This window comes from Solea solea, chromosome 9 (genome assembly GCF_958295425.1).
Source record: "Solea solea chromosome 9, fSolSol10.1, whole genome shotgun sequence".
Lineage (NCBI taxonomy): Eukaryota > Metazoa > Chordata > Actinopteri > Pleuronectiformes > Soleidae > Solea > Solea solea.
In genome coordinates this window covers 10,874,136-10,895,877 of record NC_081142.1, presented here as the reverse complement: position 1 = coordinate 10,895,877, position 21,742 = coordinate 10,874,136, and the positions used below count along the sequence as shown (strand labels likewise).

General features: G+C 38.6%; 2 protein-coding genes across 2 annotated transcripts in view; both read right to left on the bottom strand.

Annotated features, from left to right (window-relative positions):
• The window catches only part of p3h2 (prolyl 3-hydroxylase 2), a 53,108-nt gene extending 46,944 nt beyond the window's left edge, over positions 1–6,164 (bottom strand). Inside the window, exons 1-2 of the mRNA XM_058637802.1 lie at positions 6,086–6,164; positions 3,546–4,226 (exon numbers count right to left, since the gene is read on the bottom strand). Of these exons, the coding sequence (XP_058493785.1) occupies positions 3,546–3,971 (426 nt within the window). The 5' untranslated portion in view covers positions 3,972–4,226; positions 6,086–6,164. The remainder of the gene's footprint in view (positions 1–3,545; positions 4,227–6,085) is intronic.
• A 3,422-nt stretch (positions 6,165–9,586) lies between these two features.
• On the bottom strand, positions 9,587–21,714 carry LOC131465637 (claudin-7). The gene is made up of 4 exons (XM_058638483.1): positions 21,047–21,714; positions 11,897–12,106; positions 10,844–11,008; positions 9,587–10,256 (listed from the first exon to the last, which is right to left on the bottom strand). The coding sequence occupies exons 2-4, from the start codon at positions 12,096–12,098 to the stop codon at positions 10,009–10,011; spliced, it is 615 nt and encodes a 204-aa protein (XP_058494466.1). The 5' UTR covers positions 12,099–12,106; positions 21,047–21,714; the 3' UTR covers positions 9,587–10,008.
• Between the last annotated feature and the right edge of the window lie 28 nt (positions 21,715–21,742).

Genomic DNA, 21,742 nt, shown 5'->3' with positions numbered 1-21,742 from the left:
AGGATACAACAGTTTGAAATAATTTTTCTTCTTTTTTTCCACACAATTCAGTCTTTTGAAACATAACTCAGGATAATAAGCACTACTTTTGTGTAGGGCTCATGCTAACAGCACAGTGATCTCTGTCAGATTAAGGATGAAGCAGCTGGAGTCTAAATCTCTTTTTTTTTCCCCTGAAGGCAGCTCAGGGCCTTAGATTGCTTTGTGTGGGCAATGGTAGTGAGAGGTGTGGACAGTCAGTATGTTTGAGCTATGGTTGTAGCCCAACTACGCCGTTCAATTGGACTATTCAATTGTTTCAGCATACAAGCACTAGCAGGGAATCAACTTATTGATGGAAGTGTGTCTGCCAGCGCTATGGTAAGTGGTGATACACAACCATTCAGCACCAATTTTAATCTTTCTACCATGAAGATATTCATTTCTCTAAGCTGACACAGCATACAACTGGTCTCCTCGTCAGTCCAGCCTATGTATCAGCCTAGTTTTTGCAATGTTTTTGTCAATGTTGTCTTATTCTTCCGTGAACTGGCTTGGGGTAAGTGCTGGGGGTGGTAACTGAGGTATGTGCAGAGGGCAGCTTGAGGTCCAACTCCGGTCTTACTGAACATATACATACAATAGTAGTTCTACTCCCTTTTATTTATATACCCTAACATCATAAACACAATTTGCCACAGAGGGCTTTACAGTCTGTACAGCAAGTGACCCCCTCTGTCCTTTGACCCTCAGGAAGGAAAAACTCCACAAAAATACCTTGTACAGGTGTGTTGGTCCAACTTTGAGAAATTCAATTTGGTGTCATTTCAGTCAGACTGACATGTTTACAAGTCGTCAAGCTAACATAATAATTCAGTGTTCTCTATAACATGTAAAGGTACTGACTGGCACAGATCACCAGAGGAACAAACATCCCCCTTTTATACCTGCGAATGTTGGCGTGTCTCTCTTTTTTTAGAAAAGCAAACAGACCACAAAAGGAAAATAAAATATTTGCCAGACTAAATGATGAGTGTGCTGGAGACATACACAGCAGCCTCAGCACGGAGGACAGTTGGTGACTGTGGAGCCTTTTCTTACACACCCAATGGCAGCGATATGCCAGAAAATGTCAGCAAGAGGGTGTGTGAGGCAGGAATGTTATTTATTTTCACAAACACCACCAAACGCACCCATATCAACACACATATGATGGAGCTGCACGCACAAATACACACAGAAGACACTAATGTGCATGTGTACACACTGTCTGGTTTGATGTGCTCTACTTGGCCTGGCCAATAGGAGGGCTCCACCTCAGCCTCTCCTTGCCCATGGTAAGATCAAAATGAAAGCTCCCATCCTTCATGTGCTGCCATATACTCAGCTCATTAAGATGTCAACACAAAGGAAATGCAAGGCAGCACAGGGGAGACCAAATTAAAGAGCTGCTCCAACATTCAGTTTTTTTTTTATTGTTTTGTAAGGAAAAAACAAATGTGCAACTTTTCTTTCAGATATATGTCAGAGAAATCATAATGGGTTCGGGTTAGTCTGTATAAAACATATTATTCATAATAATATATTATTTACAATAATATTTTGACAGCTGGCCTCTTTGTCTAAGAATATGGCCATGTTTATGTCTAGACAGAAGTTCACTTTTATGAAAGGATAACATCAGCTCTTAGTCTTCCTCTGCTGATTAAGAAAATAATTGAGAAATCATTTGCCCCGCAGACAGGGACGATTAACTTCCCACAACTACTGAGCAGTGGAAGCTGTGTGTCATCACCCGGGCATTTTGAAATTTGTTCAGGAGTCTGCAGCAGACTGGGTCTCAGATTCATGTAAGGAGATGAAAAAGGAATAATATTCATCCATGGCTTAAGGCTTTAGTTACTAATTTGGAGTCGCTCCCCCACCCCTCCCCCAAGTGTCCTGAAGTCGACCCTGACCTGTGCAGCAGAGGGACCAACACAGATAAGACAGTTCCCAGGCACACAACTTATTGTAAACCTGCATATTTATATACAGATTGCCAGTTGTAAAGCTCAAGTATCACCCTTTTCATCCGGTGGGATGAAAGGGTTTCAGAAGGGTTTGGGAAACACAAAAAATGCAAACTAAATATTATTGAACAGATGCAGAATCAATGCATAACAGGCAGCTTCCAAGTTTTTAAATAACTATGGGTGATGGTCATACTTTGATGACACCAGACACATAAAACAGCAAATATAATATGAAAGAAACATCAATGTTTCTTGCTCCCAGGAGACAAATACACCACAAAGCTGCACAGAGTCTGAATAAACAATTACATTTTGTTCCCCGCTCCTCTGTTTTATCTGTCTCTTGAACTTTCCCATGCCTAGTCCTTTTCATGGGAAATGCTGTGTGAATGCAAAGTGAATGTGAATATTTCAAATCAGTCAAGACAGAAATTGTGGCAGTTTAGTAGAAGGAACAAAGCCCACCACTTGACAGTACAGTATTAACAGTCATCTCTTGCAGACATGTTGCCTGTTTTTTGACATATTGCATGTGGGATGGAGAAAAAGAAAAAGCTTCAACCACCAAAAATAAAAACTGAATAACATGTGTTAAAATGGTCCAGGGCATACAGAGGAGTCATAAAAAACAAAGGGGCTGAAACAAGTGCACACATCTGCTGAGTGAATTGACTCTGATTGTGTGACTGATCCTGTAAATTAGGTTAATGCCACACTGCTGCAGTCAGGACTAAAAAGGATCTTCATAATAACAAGAAAATTAACTTTTAAAAAACAACAAAGACTAAGAGAAAGCACTCAAGGAGCACAAACCTCAGCCATGGCTGCTCAGTTTCCATATCTCGACCAACACCAACATCTAATCACTTCTTCAAACAACATTCCCAGAAAATGTCATCAAACTCAACTGTTTAATTGTTGATTAAGGCTGCTCACAGACAGAGAGACAGACTCAACAGCTTTGGTTTGACAACAGTTTAAAGGGAATGGGAAGTGGAACTAGAAAGTGGAACTGTAATTGTCAAATCATTCAGCATGGTTAGTAGTCAGATGAGCCAATATGGTACTCAGTACCGGTCAAAATCACTGGATCAGTTATCGGCAAAGGAAAAGAGTAAACCCTAAGTAATATAAATGCTTTACATGCTGTATGCTGTAAAGAGAATGTGCACTACCACATAAATGAGAGCACTATGTGAATGACGTTTTCATGTCCACTATGCTGATGGAGCCTTATGTTCAGCAAGGAAATGTCTTAGTGACAGTTAAGTTGATGTAAAAAGAGTTAAAAGTCTTTATTGAACTGATGTAAGTATCGAAATAAATTCAAGGTTCTGATACCATACTGGGCAATAAAAAGAAGTAGTGAGCCTTCCCTAATCTGAAGGTGGTTAAACTACACGAGTAAGGTACTGGGACCGACCCATGTCTATGACATGCAGCTGCATAAACAGCTGATGAAGAATGTCGCTGGAAGTAAGTGGACAACAATAGTCCCCATTCAGACCCACCTTACTGATCCATATGTAAACCCCCCTCCAGCCCACCTACCTTCTGATAAGCCATCTGAAGATAGTTGTAGGGAATCCTCCTTTTAAAGTCCTGTGCCACATCCTCGCTGACTTTGTGCACGGACTGTGAGCCAACTTTCTCCTCGATGCATTGGTTCATACACGCCGCTCTGCGGAGCACCACGTCGAAGAAGCGCAGGTCCGAGAAGGTCTCGTCAAACGGATGCTGGTCCTGGCACCGCAACCGGCAGCGCACTCTGGTGTGCCGCAGCTCTGCGTGGCTGCTCAGCGCTGCCTCCATGTAGCGCACCACATTGGTGTCGTCGCCGCTGTAAAACGCCTGGACCGCGTTGTTGTATAAAAGGTCGTAAGGCTCCTGAAAAGCAGCAGCAGAGTAAGGCAACAGGTCGGCGGTCAGCAGCAGGACCACTGACAGGACAGCAGTCGGCCAAAGGTTTCCATCCATCCTCTGCTTCTGTTCAGACTGTAAGAGCGGCCGTCAGTCAGCTCACACTGATTTCACAGTCCATTTAAAAGTTGCTCTCTCGCATTGATACTTAGGGGCAGGGCGGAAAAAACGCTGCTTCAACCAGGGACACACATTTTTGTTTTGTCCCCCCTGCGCTTCAGCTGACTCCTCCCCTCCAAGCAATGAATGGCCGGTCTACAACAAGCAGAGCAGTGGGGGAGTCACTCACTCACTCACTCCTTCAGGGAATCTCTGAATATAGACACGGGAAAAAGGACAAATACATACATTTCTATTTCAACAGCATGTGCTATGTAAAAAATAATTTCTTAATTTACCATCCAAAACATGTCATCTCATATGATGCTAAATGTTTAACATCACAGCTGCGAAAAGTATGGGTTAATTCATACTCATAACAGGGGACTATACAGAAAAGACTGTGTCTGTATGAGAAATGACACCAAATACACAATAGTTAAAATCATAACGCTTCAGAGAAACATAACTTTTGGCTAACTGTATACCATAAGTCATATTTTATGACGAGCACAATTCATGTTAAATAAACTAGTAAATAGCAATTAAATAAATGGACAGTTTGCAAACATCGATTTTGCTTATGATCGAACTAATATCTATAAAGTGATGTCTTTTTTTCATGTCATGGATAAAAACTGCCTCAAAGTTTTGGTGTGTCTTCTAGGCGCTGTTCACTAGAAAGAGTATTGTCTCCCTCTTGAGGAAATTTGACTTAGGACATGTGAATCTGTTTATACTGTTGTATTACTTTGTCAGAAACTGAAAAAGTTGTATTTGATTAACTTTTAGTTATTTGTTATTTTTTTAGTTATTACATTTTCAGAATAAAAACATCATTAACTTACACGTTTTAGTCTTATAATTATACCTGTGTTATTTCTAAAGTGAAGCCTAAAATATTTATTGGCTATTGAATCACATGCTGATATAATTCCTTTTTTTTCTTTCAAACTTCTGCTAAAAAAAATACAAGCACAATACAGACACATATCATACCACTCACTGGTAGCTCTGCTGGCAGGCTTGTTTTTAATTGATCGTAATTGTGATCTGAACATAGCCACAGAAAGTAAAAAAATAAAAAAAGGGGGTGGGGGGGTTATGATTGTTGACTTTTAGTTTGTGAAGACTGTTAAGTGAAATCCAAATGTAAAACACAAATCTTTACAAACATCTTACATTTCTTCCTTTACCTCCTCCGGTGATGTTCCAGAAAGCAGTTTCTCTCTTTGGTAATGCAGAAAAACTGTTTTATAAAATCTCCTAATTGTGAAATTTGTTATGTTGTCAACGTACTGTGGGGTCATCGTGACACATCAGAATCATAGAGTGATGATGTGAATCTATAATGACAAAAAGCTTGAACTTTCCCATGCCAAATGCTTCTTGCCTGTTGGATTGTATAGCCTGCTCAAATAGCTCTTCCCAGTATTCCCATCAACTTGCCTGCTGATTTAACATGGCCAGAGATTTGTGTTTTTGATTTGACTGTAAAATTAGTAAACCAACTGGTGCCATAAGTGAGAATTCATTCTATTTTTGACCTGTAGAAAATTAGCTTGATATTAGATTCTGGAGCCAACACTGGTCACCTTTAAGGGATTCCACTTGTTTAATGTCATGACCATGAAAGGCCACAAGGCAAACTGTATTCTAAAATTATTGTTTAGCCCAATTTTGAAGCAACATATTTCATGAAACCAATTACCTAAATAAATCTACAAATGGGATAATATATGACATGCCTTTGTGTTAGCAGCCTGTACAGTTAAGTTTCCAGTCTTTATTTAACAACTACTTTAAAGAACGTGCAGGCTGCTAGCTAACTAGCTAGCTAACTGACAATTTCTATACGATTTCTCATTGTGTTACTTCATGTGTGCTTTATAATTTAAAATAATATCTTTACGATCTGTAATTATATTAAAAACAAAGAAACGGAACTTTAACACAACTTGTAAAAAATGACGAGCAGAAGAGAGAGATATTAACACCTGCGTAGTTCTGCTAGCTAGCTAGAAAAAAACAGCTAGCTATCCTGTCTGACGGGCGTGCGCGTGCGTCACTACCTTACGTAACACGAACGTTGGTCCGCTGAATGAGAGCTCCAGTTCAGTCTCAGTCCACTCAGTCACCTGAAACGTTCTGGAAGAAAAATGAAATAGTGAATCAGCAGAGAGATGGACTTCACAGCAGAACTTGAGTTCACCATAGCCACCTTACAAACAGATCACCTCCAGGCGCTGGTAGATGACCTGCTGAGTAAGATACCGGGCACCTCACCTCCACCACCTCCTCCCACTGCCTCTGCTGACCAGTGGGTTGAACTTGACCACCACCCTCCACCTACTCCTCCTCCCATGGCTGTAGCGCCTTCTCACCTGTGGTGTTACCCTAGTTCTCTACCCACCTCCCAGCTGTGCCATGGTTTGAACACCAGCTCAGCACCAGTGATGTTGCCAATCATGTTACAACCTCCAAACACGTTTGCAAACATGGTTCCAGTTGGATTGATAAATGGAGAGTTGGTGTATGGCCTTCTACCAGAAACCTAATTTACAGGATCAGTCACCCAATCAGAGTCAATTCACTCAGCAGATGTGTGCACTTGTTTCAGCCCTTTTGTTTTTTATGACTTCTCTGTGTGCCCTGGACCATTTTAACACATGTTATTCAGTTTTTATTTTTGGTGGTTGACTTTTTCTCCATCCCACATGCAATATGTCAAACCTCCGGCGTCTACACAACAGTTGTTTCCCGGTTGGTCTGCCAGTGACAATTGAGGCAGGAAAAGGAGAAGGACCAATACAAGGAAGAGTCCCGTGGGACACCTTCAACAGCATCCCGTCTCACCCGCACCTGAAAAACACCCACTACCTCCGCCTCCGCCACCACACCACTACCCTCACTTCTATGAAATTCAAAAGATTCCCCCCTAAAAGGTGAAAGAAAATGGAAGGTTAATAATATGTAAGGTTTTATTGTCCTTACACTTACATATGTACTCAAAGGTACTGGCTGCACATGTGGGTTCATCTTCACACACAGGACACACTTGTGTGATTATATCATTGAAATTATAATATTTATGTAATATTTAGCATGACAAGCACCTGATAAGGACAGATTGAAATTGTGAAACCATGGGCACTTAATTTATAAGCCTAGTAGTTGAATAATTCTCTTATCTTGTCTGTCCTTAAGGACAACAACACGTGTGATAAGTTAGTTAAGCTCTGTTATTCTAGGTGTCAGCAGTTCTGTGAACCTGTTCACTTACAGCCACAAACTCAGCTGTAAAATGTAAACACATTCTATGTGGTTGAATGATTTCAAACTGTGTTTAGCTTGAGTGCAAAAACTAACTGACTTTCAATGTAATCTGAAAACAAATTACACAATGTACCACTAGAGGGCACTAAACACAAGACAGTTTGGATGACATTTCATTTTCAGTGGTACAAACATGAACACTGAAACATAGAAACCCATTTAAATATGGTTTAACAGCATCTGACTGTAACGTTGTAGAATAATGTATACACCCTGCTGAAAAATTCCCATCTGTTTCAACAATTTTGCTTCACATTATGTTTGTACCCAAATGTTTAAATGCACTTATTGTAAGTCGCTTTGGATAAAAGCGTCTGCTAAATGACATGTAATGTAAATGTAAGTTAAATACTGTATGTTTATCTGCAAGACTCCTATTTGTATTGTGTCACCATGAGTGTAAATAAATGAAACTTGATAGTGAGAACAGGTGATCAACCAAATTAAAGAAATGTGGACGGGACAAAGTGATTGTTTCACTGGTTTCTTTGAATAATATCACACTGTTGCCATGGACACTGCTGTCCATGGCAACAGCAGTGTTTTATTTGTATTTTTCAAACCAAACATTTTAGTTTAGGTTAACTCATAATCTAGTTTAATAAGTTCATATTTTTCAGAATAAAAGCTCCGACTTCGATATGAAAGTAATTTTTTTTTGTGAAGATAAGCAAATAATTAAAGATCGGATTTGTTCAACCATCAGACAGGCTGGATACTGATGCTGGCGGGCCAGTTTTGGCCCACGGGCCACCAATTGCTCTAGAGTATCTGCGTCACTTCTTCTATCAGACATCTGTCACTCACATGCTGACAGCACAGCCACCAGGAGCAATTTGGTGTTTTACCCAAGGACACATCGGCATGATGAATCAAACCCCAGCGCATTCAGTTAGATAAATTAAAATTAAATGAGTCCTTCCTCTGCATTTAACCTATCCTCTACTAGAAACCTTCCTAGAATTAGGACTGTTACCGTCTCCCTGTGGAGCAGGCGTTGTTTCTTTGTATACATAAATATTTGTATCATTCTTACAAAAATGTAATTTTCTGAGTTAGTTTTTAAACATTTCAAACACTGAGCATAGTGGATAGCACTGTTGCCTCACAAAGGTCACTGGTTCAAATCCCAGTTGGTCAGAGGGCCTTTCTGTCTGGAGTTTGCATGTTCTCTTTGTGTGCATGTGTGTTTTCTTGGCTCCAACACACTTAGTATTTTACTACAGAAATTCCCTCCTTTCGCCCTGTCAGCTGGGACTGTCTCCAGCCCCCCCAGACATTCATGTGGAAGACAAAGTTGTAGACAATAAGTGAGAATTTAGCTTCTCTGATTAAACTTCCCTAATATGACGTAACAGTCTACTCCCTATTTCCTCCTCACTGCTGTGAATATGGATTTAAAAACATAACTCAGTTTATCCAGTAAATCCTTGCTCCTTTCCCAGTAAATCCTCTACTCACTCTCTACAATGGTGGCAGATTAACAACATAAACGTTAAATACAATCGACTTTATAAAGAATAAAATGATGGCAGATAAGAGAGGAAGGAAACTGTTTCAGTAGCCGCAAAGCTCTAATGAGCAGAATGCTGGAGGTCTTTTGGCAGCAGGATCTGCAAAGCAAACATCATCAGCGGTGTGTTATCACTAAAACTCAACCAAATTCAGGTCAAACTTTACTAAATATAAAATTTGATAATGTGTTAAATCATTGTTGAAACTAAACCACTGGTACAATTAAATACTTGTACCACACAGCTACAGCCATTTATTTAGTATATTACAACAACTTAACTGTTGTGGTGATTTCTATTACAATACAATTCAGGGAGAAATACTGCACTTTTTTTATTGACTAAACTAATTTGATTACTTTATTGTCATTATGTGAATGTTATAAATTGTGTTTGTTATTCAGCTTTAGTTATTAGTTACTTTATAAAATAATTAATAATCTAATTATCATGTAGTTTCCAGCATGCATCAACAATTACAAATCATTAATATGCATTCTAAAGTAAGTCATTGTGCATAATATGAATATGAATAATATACTGTTTATTAAATAACAGACTTATGTTACAACTGAAATGACTATCATGACTCTCAGATTAAAGTATAACATTATGTAAATTGTTCATAAATCAGTTTTTCAATCACTTTTCTTTTTTCATTTTACAATACTGTTCTATGTAATGATTAATTCAAATAATGTATGCTATGATTGTCAGTGAAAACAGAATTATTTTATTAATTTTTTTAATCTGAAAATGTACTGTACATACTCTTAACTTTCCATAGAATGACTTGCATCAGTAATAAAAACAACTGGAGGAGTTACAAAAACAAAACAAAACAGTTCAAAACTCAACAACAAAAAAGAAACGACATACAGTAGACTGTAGAAGTACAGAAACATTTGTGTTCACTGTAAACTCCTAAAACAATTGTTCTCCAATGGTCGTTGTGAAGAGAAACATCATGATTCGGAAACAGGTCAACATTAAAACACCCTTTTTTAATTAAAACGCACAAATGATGTGTAATTACTGGCTGTAATTATTATTATGTACAGTAGGTGGTTCACATCAATCCCACAGTAGTATGTTTCTGCCCCCTAAGTATTAACTGCTGCATGGACTGTGTCAACCCTTCCTGACTACACATAGTTGGACTTGGAGTGTGTGGTGGGCATGAAGAGGTCAGTGTGGTGGTTAGACACGGGCAACTCGGACCGTGAGCATCGCCGGCAGCTCAGGAAAGCTCCGCCAGCCATCATGAGCAGGCCGCCAGCCAAGCTGACAAACACCGCCTTACCAAACTCAAACTTCTGCAGGTGATGGGACATATGGAAGGTATCAACAATCATTTTGACATACCAGGAGGTGATGATGATAGCCAGTAAACCTGAGGAGACACATATTTGTATTGTTAATGATGGTTTTTTTTTTTTTTTTTTCAACCAATAATTTCATTGTTTGATCACAGTTTGGGCCACTGTGTCGCATGTAGGAGGATCTATAGGCAAACGTGTGATATATTACCAATATGTTTGTCAGTCTAAAATAATAATTTGGGTTGGTTTAGGGGTCCTGGCTTTATGAAGGCTGCCATCTTGCATCAACATTTTTCTACAATGTCCTAAATGGACAAACAGCCAGAGTGTGTTTCACATTCAACATCCTTCCTGGTAAGTTCCTCTGCTCATTACGACTGCAGCGAGCAGCTCACCATTAGTCACTCTTTCTTTTTTTTTTTTTTACCCAACGGACTTTTAAAATGATCCAATCCAATCCAACCCAACTTTATTTGTAAAGCACTTTAAAACAACCACAGTGGTATGATAAATAAAGGACAGAGTAAATAAAAGACATTGAATAAGAATGAAAAAAAGATAAATAGATATTTATTATGAGATTTATAAAGAACAATCATTGAAGGATTCCTGCCAGTTGTTTTCATTGCTAAATGAACTCATTTGCTGCTGAACACACCTGAGATCATGATCATCATTCCTCCAACCATAGCTATTGTGGATTTGCTCCTAGCCTTGTCATCCATGAAGCGTGTGCACTTCATTCCCACTGTGCAGATCATCAGTGCCATCGAGGAGAGGCAGATGCTGAGCATCATAATTGACCTGGTAATCTGGATTTCAACTGGAGGAATACAAGTACAGACATTACAACACTGACACGGTCTGTCGGACACTGTTGGACATATTAGAGACACATGGTGCCGGTTTAACCTTAGTCAATAACACCAAACTGATATAATACTGAAATACTGTAAATGGCGAAGTGATTCCTCAAAAGATGACTATGACCTGGATGACTCAGAACCTTCACTGTCATGTGATTTACTGTGTGACTTTGAAGGAAGTCACACAGTAAAAACTGGAAGGAAGGAAGAATCTGATGTACATACGTCTCTGTCTATCACACACTTTGATTATCGATGAATCAGTTTGAATGTTTATTTTTCTGAGTCTTCAGCCTCTTAAATGTGAATATTTTTCTTTGCTCCATATAACAAAGAAATCCTTAAAACTCAATATTTTTTTTTTTTTTTTTTTTTAACAAAACAAGACATTTGAGAACATCATCATTTCCAGGTTTGAGAAACACTGATCAACATTTTCTGACATTTTCTGAACTTAACGATTACTCAGTTAATCAGGAAAATAACTGACAGATTCATTCATTATGAGAGATAATCATTAGCTAGTTGCAGCCCTAATCAGGTCTGAGAACTTTTAATTAATTAGGTCCTGTGTAGCTAGTAATGTGGCAGGCAAGTGTGAAGTGAATTCTGCTAGAAAAAGTCAAATCCCTATGTGATCTTGTGTATTCCTTTTATAAATATCACCACATTGTCACAAGGTGTCAACCCAAAGAGACGCAGTCTGTCTAATTATAGTAACTTAATATCAGTGAAAGGAATCTCAATGAGCAGTGCCTGGTGTCTGGAGGAGCAGGAGCACTCACAGGCTGTTGAAAATCTAACAATAACAACAATTATGCAATAATAATCATAATAATACTCACTGGGCAGCTCCAGGAGGGACTCGTGATACTGACATGTGGTCCTTTCCTCTCCACTGCAGATCATCCACAAACCCTCATAGATGCGGTAACTGTCTCCCTCCATCTGTTTCTTCCATTCAACCATGAACGTGGCGGCGACAGTGGCAGAGATGCCGACGAGTGAGAGGAGGAAGCCCAGCAGCTGAATCCCAGAGCTGGCCATCACAACAGCTGTTCAAAGAACAAGAATAAAGATAGGAAGATAAAAAAATAAAAAAAATAAAAAAAATCCAGATAACAATAAATAAATGAAAGTGTTTTATCCTCAAAAGACGGAGAGTGCTGGTGACTGATTGAATCTCCACAGACCGTTATACGTGTGCTCCTCCTCTGCAGCCTCTATTTAAAGCAGAGTGACTCCACCTGCACACTGATGGGAAGAACTTTCTTCCCATCTAACTTTCTTTAGAATTCTTATCAGGATTCTAAATGGATGATGGCAACAGCAAGACATGTCTGAACATAAGTGAAAGTGTGCCTCCTCTTAGCCATGAAGTCATTATCATATATCAGTTCATAATATCTTATAGACTTTCTGTTTATTTACTTTGGAGACCAAAACTGCAGCCATTCAGCACCAGTGTAGACTATACTCACCTCTACCCACGACCCTTCAAGTTAAGTTAAGTTTGCACTTAACTTGGCTAAGGGATATGTGCATTACACCTATTTATTTATTTGTTAAACTTATTTATTGTATGTATTTATTTATGCGTGTATTCTTTAGGTATTTATCACAATCTTTTTAACCTGGGGTAGTTTTTTATTCCCTTTATTTTCATTTATTTTTAGACCAGTTTGGCTCGACTTGTTGCACCTCGCATTGTGTGTGTTGTTTTCAATGTTGGGCTTTGAACTTTCTTTCCCACCCGTTCCCTCACGCTCTCTGGATTGGTGAAACTGTGGAAACGGAATGTCCCCAAGGGGATAAATAAAGTTATCTGTATCATCTTCATGTCTTCCCACAGGCATAAAAGAAAGCTAAACATGTTTCTCTTAACCTCTTGGTGCACAAAGGCATTCTGAAAGGAATAAACATGGTTTAGACGTAGGTTTATAGTCGTGTAGCAATCCAGAGCTGCCGCTGATATCTGCTTTTTATTTGCGTCTGCAGTTGATTGATTCTTTCCTAATGTTCAGAACATTACAACTAAAGGCGGTTGAAAACATGAGTAAAAAGAGGAGTTCTTTGTGCTAGTTAGCATGGCCAATTGTCATTCCTTTCCTCTGCAAATTACAGCAGCAAGCTTGTCATTATGTTGACAAACAGTCTTGTTTTTACCTAGACAATTATCAAATGATTTGACCATATTTGGTGAAGGGGATGCCAGTTTGTAAACACTTAGATTGGATCAGTGTCCTCCCCTTCCTGAAATGAGCCTAATCCAAAGCATTTTTCAGTTTCGCCATAGTGAGTTGTTTAATATTCCTCCCTTATGTGCATTCAGTGCATTTATTTATGTTTGATGATTAAAAAAAAAGAAAGAAAAGAGAATTAGATTTTTTTTTTTCTTTCCCCCTCAGATTTTCTTTCTTTGTTTTGTTTTACTAATAACTGAGATCGTTTTAAGTGCTTGTCCGTATCCTGGAAACATTCCCTTTTTATCCAACTGATCTTGGAAAATATTGCAGCGTCCAGCAGAGGCAAACATTCTTTTTTTCCAATAGTCGACAAAGTGTAGTTGTCACATTCAGTGTTGTCACACTGAAAGACAGGAATATCTCAATGTCTCAGAAAGAAAGCAAAAGTAAAACTGGACTAACATGAACAAGTGGGACAAGTTAGGTTCCAGTAGAGCTCTCAAAAAGGAAACAAGCACTGTCATTATTTCAGAAGAACAGGGGCAAACTAAATTTCAGGACAAATTATTGATTTAACTGGTATAAAAAACCTGGTATATGGAATTGGTATAAGTCGACAATATGACGGATAATTAATTAAATTCCCCTTTTTGGCACAATCAGGTGTGTGAGCAGAAACTCCCTGATCAATGCAACAAAAGAGTGTAATTAAACCCTGACCTAAATCCTGTGTCCTCCCTCAGATTCAAGATTTGAGATTCAAAGTGTTTATTGTCATATGCACAGTAAAAAAACACGTTTCCCTGTGAAATTCTTACTTTGCTGTCCACTCAAAAAATACCAGCAAAAAGTAAACAAAAGAAATAGTATATAAATATAGGCTACATATAAAGGAAAATAATAAATATTTAAAAAAAAAAATATGTGCATAAATATGTAAATATATGGATATATACAAGAGAAATGTGAACTGTACATTTAGGGAACCCTAATTAGTACAACATTTAAAGTGACAAATAACAGATTTAAAGTGGCAGTGATGTAAACAGATGACTTTAGTTTAGTCCGCTCAGCTATTGAGAATTCTGATGGCAGTGGGGTAGAAAGAGTTCTTTAAACGGGTCGTCCTGCATTTCACACTCCTGTACACAGACAGTGAGGTGTTATAGCTTTGTTCTCCACTTTTTAGATCATATTTACAAATATGACATTCTGGGATTTTGGAGACACACAAATTAAAACCTGTATTTTTCGATTTAGCAATGTTGTTTCGGAAATGTTAATGTTCAATACCAACTGCACTTGGTTTCCATATGCTGAATTAACATTAAGAGGTGACGGTAAATGTTTCTGACTCAGCTTGACTGACTCAGGGGCTGGATTACTCGGAGGTTTATGGAAAACAGATTTGCTTACATCCCTCAAATATCAATGCACACGCTGGCATCCTGTATGAGGCACATTTCGTTTCTCTGTAAACACAGGTTTACCATCATGACTCTGCTACGGGGGACATGTACATACGTCTCTGTCTGTCACACACTCATGGACTCATCTAAATGTTTCCTGCAAGTGCTGCCTAATGACATCCAGAATCATACAAAAGGAGGAAATAAACACCAGGGAGGAACTGCAGCATAATCTCAGTTCAAGATATTGGAGGTAATTAACACTAACAGTATTTAACCTACGGCTAATACATGAAGTCAGCAAACTTTTAAAAAGAAATAAATAGCACAGTATGGGAGGACAATGCCACCTAGTGGCCAATTTGGGGAACGGACAAGGCAGCAGCAGGAGCAGCTGAGGACACGGTTACGTCTCCCACAGCTGACAAATTACACTCTTCATTTGACTTTTCAGTAAAGAAGCAAATTGACTTGAAAGGGGTTGATGCAAAGAGTGTATTCATTACTATAGTTTATTTAAACATGCCAAACTGGCATCGTCTGTGCCAAGAGACGCATGTTTTGCACATACAAGTTTATTTACGGTTTAGTGAGATCTAAGTGTCACAGAGTCAGTGCAGATTGTCTGAGACACACCTTTGCTTTTCCTGTACGACCACATAGTGTAAAACAAACAAAAAAAAAGACTGAGTAAGAGTGTGTCATAACTACCCGACAGAGGCGTGCTGTGATTTTGACTTCGTTTGAGTAGTTCACAGAGCTAAAACAATGACAGTGTTTGACTATTTTATTTATATTTTGGTATTTTTAATTTGATGCCCTTTGTATTTGCTTGCTTTATCTTTATTAACAAATAGACAGTGAACCATTAGTGTTTTTCATGACAGGGGACATCTGTAACATTACATTACTGTAAACTGTAATGTTTGAAATGTATATATATGTATATAAAGATTTTAAACAAAAGCGTTTTCTGCACATTTCCGGATAGGATCGGATCGTTTTTCAGAGAGACAGGGGCGATATCCTTTAAAACTTAAAAATGCAGTGTGCCAGGACAACTTTAAAAATGATGCGTGTTTCAATCTCAGGGGTTAAATTATGGAACAGTATAAGGATGAAGTAGAGCAGTTTAATCCTTTAATCCAGGATGATAATGGAAATGGTCGTGTTGAAAGCCAGAAATATTCTTGTGTTATACTGAGAACATTAAGAACATTGTATAACATACAGTAAATATGTAAATATTTGGTGATGGATACAGTAGTCCATAATTTGGGTTGTGTGTAATAGGAATGGGGGTAGGCACTTCTGCCTACTCCTTTTCAAACATGTGACTGGATGTAAATGTCTGTCTATCTATCCATCTGTCTACTGACTTTTGAATTGTTGATAGTGTTTTCTTATTTTATTAAAAACAGACAGAGTGTAGATAAAATGTATAAAAAGCCATTTGATCCACTGCGCCAGATTATAAATTAGAGCTCATTTGTAGGTGAGAACAACACAAAGGCACCACACACCACACTAAATATACAGTATTGTACATGACAAAGCAGTTCTTCAATGCTAAAGTTGTGTAATGCTGTAGAATTTGAATCACCACAATATTTTATCATTTGTGATATTTCATTTAAATAGTTATTTTCATTAGTTTACAAAATAATTTGGTCTGACATAGAGTTTCCTTAGGGAACTTAAGGGGACTCCCTGTGTTTCTCTGCTGTGTGTGTGTGTGTGTTGTACACGGCATGTTCTCTGATAACTGAGCTACTGAAATACAGGAGGGTAAGAAGCATCACTTGTTTAGCAATAACCCCCTTTTTCGGTGTGAATGATCATTTTAACAATGGCTTAGTACAGTTCAGTTAATCAAGAACGTGTACCGCTGAAACTAGAGAAGCTAAATGGAACTCAGCCATCATTACTTTGATTATCTATACCTGTGCTTTTCCTACTATGACCTGAAATATCCCTATTGCAATATTTCACGTGTAAATTGTTAAATCAAACTTACAAAAAGGCATCGCAGGAAGCGACTAGCACAAATTAAGGACATTTAGAATATCATCCATCTTTTTCACACTAAACTGACGTCTTGTCATAGTAGGAAAAGTACAGGAAGTAATTGTGACGTATAATCAGCCTTGTATAAAGTACCTAAAAGGGATACTTGAGTAAAAGTACAAGTATCTTACCAGAAAAATACTTTGGTAGAAGTTGAAGTCACTTTTTATAATATTACTTAAGTAAAGGTCTTAAAGTATATGACATTTACTGTACTTAAGTATCAAAAGTAATTATCTGATATAAAATGTACTTAAGTAAATGTATTAAAAAGAGTTATCAATGTGGTTTCAATTCCTGGCTCCTTGTCCTTGAGCAAGACACTTAAGCCCGTGTTGCAGAGTGTGAATGGGTGAAAAGTGTAGCGTGAAGCAGCTCATCAAGACAGCTATATAAATACACAAGTCTTCTTCTTCTTCTGATTTTCTTTAGTAGTAACAAGTAACAAAGACACTTAGAGGAAAGTGCAGATAAGTTAATTTTGTACTTAAGTACAGTAACAGCACTGCATGTCCTCAGTTTATATAAAATGCAGGTGAATACTTAAACCCTCGAGGGGCTTGAAAAAAGTGGCCTCCTACTTACAAAAGATCACAAAAATAAAACATTTACAATAACAAAATGAACATTTTAAATGTGCAACAGTCAATCATTCAGCTGTAATTATTTTCATGTGACCGTTAACTGTGGAAAACATGGAAAAGGCCTCTGGCAGCTTTTCCTGACCTAGCACCTGATGAGTGTACACACTGATTATACGTATGCACATTTATGAAATCCAGTCTATCTCTTTCTGCATGAAACAATCGCCTGCATGGTTCATTTTCTTATATATCCTGACGTGTAAGTCTTTCTTTGGCTTTGGCTTTAACTAAAACAGCAGCAGTGGATTGTTATCCTACAATAAATTCAGCCGTATGCACTTTGTCAGCAGTTCTACTCTGAGCAAACTTGAATTGCCTGAGGATCGCCCTGGCATACAAACAAGGGTGACTCCCTGCACAGATGGGCTTAGGTGCTGCTCCAAACCAGTCCGATGTCATTCCTGCATCAGGCACAGCACAGAGTGCCTCGAGCCAAACGGCCTGTTTAATTTTTTACACCCCACTATGAGAATGTTTGCTTTTGTCTACATGCCACTTAAGCTTTAAAAGTACGACAGGCACACCTTGTGCATCAGAGAGTGTTGTTCTTGATTTGGACATATTCAGATAGATTTGTGTGATTGGTGTTGTGCACAAAAGTGTCCAACCCTACTGGGTTTTTAAAGACACTAAAAATATTAGATTATAATCAGTTTTAAATGAAATACCCTGCCTTTTCTCTCACAGACATTGGTGAACAAACTTCACTACAGCAAAGCTTCCCTTCATGTTAATTAACTCAATGTGTTAATTAACATCCAATCAAAAGAAGCTCACTTTAAAAAGGACATCTGTCCTCATAGACAGGGACATACAGCACATTGACCTCATTTTCACTTTCTCTGCACTCACACTTCAAATGCAAATATATCAAATATAATATATATTATACAATGACCATATAAACAAATTATACAAGGAGCCCTGAGGCCCCGCAACAGGGTCACACAATATGATCTACTAAATTCAATCTAAACGTTTTTAGGAAAAGTACAGGTGCAGTGGAGATAGGTTTGAGTTCATCAAGTCAAAGTTTGCGGCTGTGCAGTTCTTTGTGCTGATTTTGGAAGCGACTGCGTGTTTGAAGGTGTGGTGCCAGTGACAGCGATGCTGCCTTGTCAGTGTCAGGGTGAATACTTTACACCAGGGTATAATTAACCATCAGATTACAAAACCTGAAACGGTGTGTGTGTGTGTGAGTGATCTTAATTCTTAAATTATCTTCAGACAACAATCCGAAAAAGGGATCATGAATCAGATCATTCATTCTCTTTGAGGTCACATTTCTGTTTCAGTCACACATATTAGTAGTTTGCGATTGCTGTAGTAACTCCCTTCTTCAGAAGTAGAAAGATTCTCCCTGTCGAGGCTTGGAACAGTTCAGTGTCTGACAAAATAGTTCTCTAACTACCTCTACCGGTTTTTCCTGAAGATTTGCCCCAGGCTGAATGAGGGAGCGAGAGAGAGAAATAGAGAGAGAGAGAGCATATATGGAAGCTGCTTTTTCTTTCACAGATTGAGACTAAGGTCTTTTTTTTATCTTCTTTTACCATTTGCATTTATTTGAATTTTTTTCAATTATATCGATTAAGACTTAACCTCAACAGAACAGAGACACATGGAGAGGGTAGGTGACACCCCCCCTTCATTCTCTCCCTCTTTTTTCTTTAACAAGTGGGTGTGTCTTCGTGTCTCAACACGGCGTGCAACAGTTGATAGACAGCCACACTTTTTTTAATTTTCCACCTGGCAGGTGAGACACTGGTAAAAACGTTCTCAGAGTGAATTTAACTTCCTCTGTGGATACTGTGGCCACTTCATCACTCTCAGGATGAACACATGCAGGACAACAGCAACAGCAGCAGCAGCAGCAAAAGTCCAGGGCAGGTGAGTTACATTAGACCTAATACTAAACTTCTCTGTTTGTGTGTGTGCAGCTACAGGATATTAGCACTCTTCACAAACATGGGCTCCTGCTCGTTACGAAGCATGTCGCCGTGTTCTGCTCCTTCACTGCAAACACCTGTCAGGCCAAGCCTGTCTGTGACTCTGTGTCCTGGTGCTGATGGTGGTGTGGGTCAATTCTATCAGCTCTCGTGTCGAACGAGTCAGAGCCTGAGCGAGAATAAATATACTTGCCTGCCTATTTTGTGATAGAGCAGGTAAAGGAAGAGCAGGATCAAACATGCAGTCATGTCAAATTTTCCGCTCACTAACACACAACAGCTGTGTCCATATATGAAACAATAACTGTTGTCCTTCCTTCACAGGTTTGTGTGTTTGTTTCCAGCACTTTACTGTTACCCACACAGCTGGAAACTTTGCCTGGGAATTTCTGTGTGTAAAAATTTCAGTCATTGTTTCTGGTCGTGTGTGTGATGTGCATTCAAAACCCAGCAGTGGAGCTATATACAGTACATGGAATGGATTATTATTATTGTTATTATTATTATTATTATTATTAGTGTTGTTGTTAATTTGTTCAATTAAGAGACTCACAAGGTTTCAGTGTATAGCTTCAAAATGCAAAAGTGAAGAATGTGGCAACAACCTAAACAAGCACTGGTGATACCTGCCTGAAGTTTGTAAACTTTATGTCAAATTGTCATTTGAAAATCTTATCACAGGCATCTACATTTATTTTAAGAGTACTCGTCACGTTCACCAGGACCGAAACTGAGATCCTGTCTGAGGATTTAATCTGCCCAACCGCTGCAGTGGCAGTGGCAATTTGATTGTGACACATCCCGTTGAGGGCATGGCAGGGATGTTACCACATGCAAACGCAGCATCAGTATGTCAGGTATGTTGGTAAACCAGCTCCACTCTACCAAGGATGGGTGTAACTCTGTACTTGTCTCTAGAGTGGTATGATTTATTAAAAATGCCGTCAATAAAAGGCTACCTGTCAGTGGCGGTAAGGCGAGTGTATAAGGAAGTAGTAAAATCAGATAATCACATGACAGATTTCAACCAAGGAGTCCACCAGGAAGAAAATGAGTTGGAAGTGTTTGTGTATGACTCTTTGTACGTGGGAATTCTGCATATAAAATAAAGACAAATACTTGTGCAGCAGTCACAACTGTTTATGGAACCATCCTTTCCTGTTTCAAGTCCTGTTGCTGGAAATTATGCAGTGAGTATTTGTATGTGCAAACAGCTAGAGGTGGTCTAAACTGGTCTCTCTTTCCTGTGGTTTGTGTGCGTGTGACCTTAAGTGTGCAAATACTGACCAGAATTGCCTGTGCCTAAATGTCTTGACAGGTGAGAGAGTGACAGTTTAGGAAACATTTGGAATTGATATCTCTATGAGTTGACAACATCACAAAATTAAAATGTTTTTTATTTATCTGGGCCATAAGGTCAGTGGTTAAGGGGAGACTGAAATTATGCCTGTTCAAAACCATGCAGCAGCAACTTAAAACATTTAGATACACAGTTATGGTTAAAATGACCTGGGCTTTTTTTGAGAAAAGAGGTTCAACAAACTTCTAATCGTGAACCCTATGTTGGTGAGTTACAAGTATACCAGGTTTCACTCGTCATATGTATAATATTACAGTAAAAAATGGTGGAATTGTATTTCACTAATACTATTGGATCGAAAATATTAAGTAAAAATATAAATTAGCGTTTTTTTGTGCGAGTGCAACCCCGCAGGTGAAAAACACAAGTTGTGTAAGACTTACGTGTAATGGGCTCGTGGCTGAACCTCGACCTTCTGAAGACATGTCAGTCCTTGGAGCAGATTGGCAACAGCAGCACAAGACCACACCGGAAGTCACTCCTGGCCAGTAAATGTATGTCATGTTATGGGGCTTTACTGGGAACTGAAGAGTATATCAATACATCATGAATTTCAGTGCATTAACAGAAGAATCTAAAACATAAATTGTGTAAATGCTGATAGTTTATTACACTTTGAAACGTTATAATTAAAATGAAATGGCAAATTCACTTTTCTTAAAGAAAAAAAGATCCTGTTACATTAACTGCAAACACGTATGTGTCGATTCATAATTGGTAGATTGCATACAAGCCCAGGATAAAAGAAAACATTGAAACTTAACACTTACTGTGTGATGTAGACAGTACTCAAGTAATCCAGCCTCATGCACAATATTCATGATTAAACCAAGACACATCAAGATCGCACCTGTTTGGTTGATAAATACATTTTCATAGCTTCCAACATGTCCACAAGGTGGTGCTCTAATCAAACAACAAAGTAGGAGACCCACCTTGGTGAGGGTGGTAGATTAGCCTCAACCTCGACTTTAAGCTTTTCCCAAAATCAAGTCCCTGAAAGAAAAACAAACATATGGCACAAATCCCATTCCATCAACAGCAATTAAACATGATCAATTCAATTACACCAGCACATA